The sequence below is a fragment of the Lampetra fluviatilis genome, unplaced genomic scaffold, assembly GCF_964198595.1.
Source record: "Lampetra fluviatilis unplaced genomic scaffold, kcLamFluv1.1 SCAFFOLD_298, whole genome shotgun sequence".
Lineage (NCBI taxonomy): Eukaryota > Metazoa > Chordata > Hyperoartia > Petromyzontiformes > Petromyzontidae > Lampetra > Lampetra fluviatilis.
This window is the reverse complement of record NW_027620544.1, coordinates 17,501-27,500: the sequence shown is the minus strand read 5'-3', so window position 1 is coordinate 27,500 and position 10,000 is coordinate 17,501. Positions and strand designations below refer to the sequence as shown.

The 10,000-nt window shown below is 53.5% G+C and overlaps 1 protein-coding gene across 1 annotated transcript in view; it reads right to left on the bottom strand.

The window, feature by feature from the left end:
- The window catches only part of LOC144954043 (hypoxia up-regulated protein 1-like), an 87,087-nt gene that overhangs the window by 60,890 nt on the left and 16,197 nt on the right, over nt 1-10,000 (bottom strand). The window contains exons 8-10 of the mRNA XM_078884627.1: nt 6,964-7,020; nt 4,312-4,412; nt 1-48 (exon numbers count right to left, since the gene is read on the bottom strand). The exon at nt 1-48 is cut by the window's left edge and continues 250 nt beyond it. Of these exons, the coding sequence (XP_078740753.1) occupies nt 1-48; nt 4,312-4,412; nt 6,964-7,020 (206 nt within the window). The remainder of the gene's footprint in view (nt 49-4,311; nt 4,413-6,963; nt 7,021-10,000) is intronic.

Sequence of the window (10,000 nt, the reverse complement as noted above, 5' to 3'; positions counted from 1 at the left end):
GAGCGGAGTCGGAGGTCGATTTCGATGCCGCCAAGAGTGGGGTCGTAGCTGCGAGACGCGCAGAGAGACACGCACAGAGACACGCAGATAGACACGCAGAGAGACACGCAGAGAGACACAGAGACACACACAGAGACAGAGAGAGAACTGAGTGACTGAGTGAGTGAGTGACTGACTGACTGATTGACTGAGTGACTGACTGACTGACTGACTGAGTGACTGATTAACTGAGTGAGTGAGTGAGTGACTAAGTGACTGGGTGACTGACTGACTAATAGAGAGACACGCAGAGAGACGCGCAGAGAGACACGCAGAGACACAGAGACAGAGAGAGAACTGAGTGACTGAGTGAGTGAGTGACTGACTGACTGACTGAGTGAGTGAGTGACTGACTGACTGACTGAGTGACTGATTAACTGAGTGAGTGAGTGAGTGACTAAGTGACTGGGTGACTGACTGACTAATAGAGAGACACGCAGAGAGACACGCAGAGAGACGCGCAGAGAGACGCGCAGAGAGACACGCAGAGAGACACGCAGAGAGACACGCAGAGAGACACGCAGAGAGACACGCAGAGAGACACAGAGACACACACAGAGACAGAGAGAGAACTGAGTGACTGAGTGAGTGAGTGACTGACTGACTGAGTGAGTGACTGACTGACTGAGTGACTGACTGACTGATTAACTGAGTGAGTGAGTGAGTGACTAAGTGACTGGGTGACTGACTGACTAATAGAGAGACACGCAGAGAGACGCGCAGAGAGACACGCAGAGAGACGCGCAGAGAGACGCGCAGAGAGACACGCAGAGAGACACGCAGAGAGACGCGCAGAGAGACGCGCAGAGAGACGCGCAGAGAGACACGCAGAGAGACACGCAGAGAGACGCGCAGAGAGACGCGCAGAGAGACACGCAGAGAGACACGCAGAGAGACACGCAGAGAGACACGCAGAGAGACGCGCAGAGAGACACGCAGAGAGACACGCAGAGAGACACGCAGAGAGACACGCAGAGAGACACGCAGAGAGACACGCAGAGAGACGCGCAGAGAGACGCGCAGAGACACGCAGAGACACGCGCAGAGAGACGCGCAGAGAGACGCGCAGAGAGACGCGCAGAGAGACGCGCAGAGAGACACGCAGAGAGACACGCAGAGAGACGCGCAGAGAGACGCGCAGAGAGACACGCAGAGAGACGCGCAGAGAGACGCGCAGAGAGACACGCAGAGAGACACGCAGAGAGACACGCAGAGAGACACGCAGAGAGACACGCAGAGAGACGCGCAGAGAGACGCGCAGAGAGACGCGCAGAGAGACACGCAGAGAGACGCGCAGAGAGACGCGCAGAGAGACACGCAGAGAGACACGCAGAGAGACGCGCAGAGAGACGCGCAGAGAGACGCGCAGAGAGACACGCAGAGAGACACGCAGAGAGACACGCAGAGAGACGCGCAGAGAGACACGCAGAGAGACACGCAGAGAGACACGCAGAGAGACACGCAGAGAGACACGCAGAGAGACACGCAGAGAGACACGCAGAGAGACACGCAGAGAGACACGCAGAGAGACGCGCAGAGAGACGCGCAGAGACACGCAGAGAGACGCGCAGAGAGACACGCAGAGAGACACGCAGAGAGACACGCAGAGAGACACGCAGAGAGACACGCAGAGAGACGCGCAGAGAGACACGCAGAGAGACGCGCAGAGAGACACGCAGAGAGACACGCAGAGAGACACGCAGAGAGACACGCAGAGAGACACGCAGAGAGACACGCAGAGAGACGCGCAGAGAGACGCGCAGAGACACGCAGAGACACGCGCAGAGAGACGCGCAGAGAGACGCGCAGAGAGACGCGCAGAGAGACGCGCAGAGAGACACGCAGAGAGACACGCAGAGAGACGCGCAGAGAGACACGCAGAGAGACACGCAGAGAGACGCGCAGAGAGACACGCAGAGAGACGCGCAGAGAGACGCGCAGAGAGACACGCAGAGAGACACGCAGAGAGACGCGCAGAGAGACACGCAGAGAGACACGCAGAGAGACGCGCAGAGAGACGCGCAGAGAGACACGCAGAGAGACACGCAGAGAGACGCGCAGAGAGACGCGCAGAGAGACACGCAGAGAGACGCGCAGAGAGACACGCAGAGAGACACGCAGAGAGACACGCAGAGAGACACGCAGAGAGACGCGCAGAGAGACGCGCAGAGAGACGCGCAGAGAGACGCGCAGAGAGACGCGCAGAGAGACGCGCAGAGAGACGCGCAGAGAGACGCGCAGAGAGACGCGCAGAGAGACGCGCAGAGAGACGCGCAGAGAGACGCGCAGAGAGACGCGCAGAGAGACGCGCAGAGACACGCGCAGAGAGACGCGCAGAGAGACGCGCAGAGACGCGCAGAGAGACGCGCAGAGAGACGCGCAGAGAGACGCGCAGAGAGACGCGCAGAGAGACGCGCAGAGAGACGCGCAGAGAGACACGCAGAGAGACACGCAGAGAGACACGCAGAGAGACACGCAGAGAGACACGCAGAGAGACACAGAGAGACACAGAGACACACACAGAGACAGAGAGAGAACCGAGTGACTGAGTGACTGAGTGACTGACTGACTGACTGAGTGACTGACTGACTGACTGACTGAGTGATTGACTGAGTGAGTGACTGACTGACTGAGTGACTGACTGACTGAGTGACTGACTGACTGACTGAGTGACTGAGTGACTGACTAAGTGACTGATTAACTGAGTGAGTGAGTGAGTGACTAAGTGACTGGGTGACTGACTGACTGACTAATAGACTGACTGACTGACTGAGTGACTGACCCAACTCCGCGCACGGTGACGTGAGGCTGAGTGTCTCTCTGACTCTTCACCGTCTGAGCGAGCGACTGAGTGACTTAGTGAGTGAGTGGGTGAGTGACATAGTGAGTGACTGAGTGAGTGACTTAGTGAGTGACTTAGTGAGTGACTGAGTGAGTGACTGAGTGAGCGAGCGACTGAGCGAGCGACTGAGTGAGTAACTGAGTGACTTAGTGAGTGACTGAGTGAGTGACTGAGTGAGTGAGCGACTGAGCGAGCGACTGAGTGAGTAACTGAGTGACTGAGTGAGTGACTGAGTGAGTGCCTGAGTGAGTGACTGAGCGAGTGACTGAGTGAGTGACTGAGTGAGTAACTGAGTGACTGAGTGAGTGACTGAGTGAGTGACTGAGTGAGTGACTGAGCGAGTAACTGAGTGACTGAGTGAGTGACTGAGTGAGTGACTGAGTGACTGAGTGACTGAGTGAGTGACTGAGTGAGTGACTGAGCGAGTAACTGAGTGACTGAGTGAGTAACTGAGTGACTGAGTGAGTGACTGAGTGAGTGACTGAGTGAGTGACTGAGCGAGTAACTGAGTGACTGAGTGAGTGACTGAGTGAGTGACTGAGTGACTGAGTGACTGAGTGAGTGACTGAGTGAGTGACTGAGCGAGTAACTGAGTGACTGAGTGAGTGACTGAGTGAGTGACTGAGCGAGTAACTGAGTGACTGAGTGAGTGACTGAGTAACTGAGTGACTGAGTGAGTGACTGAGTGAGCGAGCGACTGAGTGAGTAACTGAGTGACTGAGTGAGTGACTGAGCGAGTGACTGAGCGAGTAAGCGAGTGACTGAGTGAGTGACTGAGCGAGTGACTGAGTGAGTGCCTGAGTGAGTAACTGAGTGACTGAGTGAGTGACTGAGCGAGTGACTGAGCGAGTGACTGAGCGAGTAAGCGAGTGACTGAGTGAGTGACTGAGTGAGTGCCTGAGTGAGTAACTGAGTGACTGAGTGAGTGACTGAGCGAGTGACTGAGTGAGTGACTGAGTGAGTGCCTGAGTGAGTGACTGAGCGAGTGACTGAGTGAGTGACTGAGCGAGTAACTGAGTGACTGAGTGAGTGACTGAGTGAGTGACTGCGTGAGTGACTGACTGAGTGACTGAGTGAGTGACTGAGTGACTGAGTGACTGAGTGAGTGACTGAGTGACTGAGTGAATGACTGAGCGACTGACTGACTGAGTGAGCGAGTGACTGACTGAGTGAGCGAGCGACTGAGCGAGCGAGCGAGCGACTGACTGACTGACTGAGTGACTGACTGACTGACTGAGTGACTGACTGACTGACTGAGTGACTGAGTGACTGAGTGACTGAGTGACTGACTGAGTGACTGAGTGACTGACTGAGTGACTGAGTGACTGAGTGACTGAGTGACTAAGTGACTGACTGAGTGACTGAGTGACTGACTGAGTGACTGAGTGACTGAGTGACTAAGTGACTGACTGAGTGACTGAGTGACTGACCCAACTCCGCGCACGGTGACGTGAGGCTGACTCTTCACCGTCTGGAACGTGACGATGGACGCTGAAGCGCCACTCGCTCCAGCGTCGTAGAACAGCACATGCTGTGTGACACACACACACAGTGACACACACACACACACACAGTGACACACACACACAGTGACACACACACACAGTGACACACACACACACACACAGTGACACACACACACACACACAGTGACACACACACAGTGACACACACACACACACACACAGTGACACACACACACACACACAGTGACACACACACACACACACAGTGACACACACACACAGTGACACACACACACAGTGACACACACACACAGTGACACACACACACACAGTGACACACACACACACAGTGACACACACAGTGACACACACAGTGACACACACAGTGACACACACACACACAGTGACACACACACACACAGTGACACACACACACACAGTGACACACACACACACAGTGACACACACACACAGTGACACACACACACACAGTGACACACACACACACAGTGACACACACACACAGTGACACACACACACACAGTGACACACACACACAGTGACACACACACACACAGTGACACACACACACACAGTGACACTGACACACGCACACAGTGACACTGACACACGCACACAGTGACACTGACACACGCACACAGTGACACTGACACACGCACACAGTGACACGCACACAGTGACACGCACACAGTGACACGCACACAGTGACACGCACACAGTGACACGCACACAGTGACACGCACACAGTGACACGCACACAGTGACACGCACACACAGTGACACGCACACAGTGACACACACACACACAGTGACACACACACAGTGACACACACACAGTGACACACACACAGTGACACACACACACAGTGACACACACAGTGACACACACACAGTGACACACACACACAGTGACACACACACAGTGACACACACACACACACACAGTGACACACACACACACACACAGTGACACACAGACAGTGACACACACACACACACACAGTGACACACACACACACACACAGTGACACACACACACACAGTGACACACACACACAGTGACACACACACACACACAGTGACACACACACACACACACACAGTGACACACACACACACACAGTGACACACACACACACAGTGACACACACACACACAGTGACACACACACACACAGTGACACACACACACACACAGTGACACACACACACACACAGTGACACACACACACAGTGACACACGCACACAGTGACACACGCACACAGTGACACGCACACAGTGACACGCACACAGTGACACGCACACAGTGACACACACACACACACAGTGACACACACACACAGTGACACACACAGTGACACACACACACAGTGACACGCACACAGAGACACGCACACAGTGACACGCACAGTGACACACACACACAGTGACACACACAGTGACACACACACACACAGTGACACACACACACACAGTGACACGCACACAGTGACACGCACACAGTGACACGCACACAGTGACACGCACACACACACAGTGACACGCACACACACACAGTGACACGCACACACACACAGTGACACACACACACACAGTGACACACACACACACACACAGTGACACACACGCACACAGTGACACACACACACAGTGACACACACACACAGTGACACACACACACACACAGTGACACACACACACACAGTGACACACACACACACACAGTGACACACACACACACACACAGTGACACACACACACACACACACAGTGACACACACACACACACACACAGTGACACACACACAGTGACACACACACAGTGACACACACACAGTGACACACACACAGTGACACACACACAGTGACACACACACAGTGACACACACACACACACACAGTGACACACACACACACACACAGTGACACACACACAGTGACACACACACACACACACACAGTGACACACACACACACACACACAGTGACACACACACACACACAGTGACACACACACACACACACACAGTGACACACACACACACACACACAGTGACACACACACACACACAGTGACACACACACACACAGTGACACACACACACACACAGTGACACACACACACACAGTGACACACACACACAGTGACACACACACACAGTGACACACACACACACACAGTGACACACACACACACAGTGACACACACACACACACAGTGACACACACACACACACAGACACACAGTGACACACACACACACACACAGTGACACACACACACACAGTGACACACACACACACAGTGACACACAGTGACACACACACACACACAGTGACACACACACACACACACACACAGTGACACACACACACACACACAGTGACACACACACACACAGTGACACACACACACACACAGTGACACACACACACACACACAGTGACACACACACACACACACACACAGTGACACACACACACACACACAGTGACACACACACACAGTGACACACACACACAGTGACACACACACACACAGTGACACACACACAGTGACACACACACAGTGACACACACACACAGTGACACGTACATGGGCTGTGCTGTTGATGAGTGACGGAGTGAGAGACACGGCGTAGTTGATGGCTGTGGCCACACACACACACACAGTGACACAGTGACACACACACACAGTGACACACACACACAGTGACACACACACACAGTGACACACACACACAGTGACACACACACACAGTGACACACACACACAGTGACACACACACACAGTGACACACACACAGTGACACACACACACAGTGACACACACACACACACACAGTGACACACACACACAGTGACACACACACACAGTGACACACACACACAGTGACACACACACACAGTGACACACACACACAGTGACACACACACACACACAGTGACACACACACAGTGACACACACACACAGTGACACGTACATGGGCTGTGCTGTTGATGAGTGACGGAGTGAGAGACACGGCGTAGTTGATGGCTGTGGCCACACACACACACAGTGACACACACACACACACACACAGTGACACACACACACACAGTGACACACACACACACAGTGACACACACACACACACACAGTGACACACACACACACACAGTGACACACACACACACAGTGACACGTACATGGGCTGTGTTGTTGATGAGTGACGGAGTGAGAGACACGGCGTAGTTGATGGCTGTGGCCACACACACACACACACAGTGACACACACACACACAGTGACACACACACAGTGACACACACACACACACAGTGACACACACAGTGACACACACACACACACAGTGACACGTACATGGGCTGTGTTGTTGATGAGTGACGGAGTGAGAGACACGGCGTAGTTGATGGCTGTGGCCACACACACACAGTGACACACACACACACAGTGACACACACACAGTGACACACACACACACAGTGACACACACACACACAGTGACACACACACACAGTGACACACCCACACACACAGTGACACACACACAGTGACACACACACACAGTGACACGTACATGGGCTGTGTTGTTGATGAGTGACGGAGTGAGAGACACGGCGTAGTTGATGGCTGTGGCCACACACACACACACACAGTGACACACACACACACAGTGACACACACACACACACAGTGACACACACACACACACACACACACAGTGACACACACACACACACACACACAGTGACACACACACACACACAGTGACACACACACACACACAGTGACACACACACACAGTGACACACACAGTGACACGTACATGAGCTGTGCTGTTGATGAGTGACGGAGTGAGAGACACGGCGTAGTTGATGGCTGTGGCCACACACACACAGTGACACACACACACACAGTGACACACACACACACAGTGACACACACACACACACAGTGACACACACACACACACAGTGACACACACACACACACAGTGACACACACACACACAGTGACACACACACACACAGTGACACACACACACACACAGTGACACACACACACACAGTGACACACACACACACAGTGACACGTACATGGGCTGTGCTGTTGATGAGTGACGGTGTGAGAGACACGGCGTAGTTGATGGCTGTGGCCACACACACACACAGAGACACACACACACACACAGTGACACACACACACAGTGACACACACACAGTGACACACACACACACAGTGACACACACACACACAGTGACACACACACACACACACAGTGACACACACACAGTGACACACACACACACAGTGACACACAGTGACACACACGCAGTGACACACACACACACACACAGTGACACACACACACACACAGTGACACGTACATGAGCTGTGCTGTTGATGAGTGACGGTGTGAGAGACACGGCGTAGTTGATGGCTGTGGCCACACACACACACACACAGTGACACACACACACACACAGTGACACACACACACACACAGTGACACACACACACACACAGTGACACACACACACACACAGTGACACACACACACAGTGACACGTACATGAGCTGTGCTGTTGATGAGTGACGGAGTGAGAGACACGGCGTAGTTGATGGCTGTGGCCACACACACACACAGTGACACACACACACACACACAGTGACACACACACACAGTGACACACACACACACAGTGACACACACACACACAGTGACACACACACAGTGACACACACACACAGTGACACACACACACACAGTGACACGTACATGGGCTGTGCTGTTGATGAGTGACGGAGTGAGAGACACGGCGTAGTTGATGGCTGTGGCCACACACACACACAGTGACACACACACACACACACAGTGACACACACACACAGTGACACACACACACAGTGACACACACACACACAGTGACACACACACACAGTGACACACACACAGTGACACACACAGTGACACACACACACACACAGTGACACGTACATGGGCTGTGCTGTTGATGAGTGACGGAGTGAGAGACACGGCGTAGTTGATGGCTGTGGCCACACACACACAGTGACACACACACACACAGTGACACACACACAGTGACACACACACAGTGACACACACAGTGACACACACACACACACAGTGACACGTACATGGGCTGTGCTGTTGATGAGTGACGGTGTGAGAGACACGGCGTAGTTGATGGCTGTGGCCACACACACACACACACAGTGACACACACACACAGTGACACACACACACACAGTGACACACACACACAGTGACACGTACATGGGCTGTGCTGTTGATGAGTGACGGTGTGAGAGACACGGCGTAGTTGATGGCTGTGGCCACACACACACACACAGTGACACACACACACACAGTGACACACACACACACACAGTGACACACACACACACAGTGACACACACACAGTGACACACACACACAGTGACACGTACATGGGCTGTGCTGTTGACGAGTGACGGAGTGAGAGACACGGCGTAGTTGATAGCTGTGGCCACACACACACACAGACAGTGACACACACACACACACAGTGACACACACACACACACACACAGTGACACACACACACACACACAGTGACACACACACA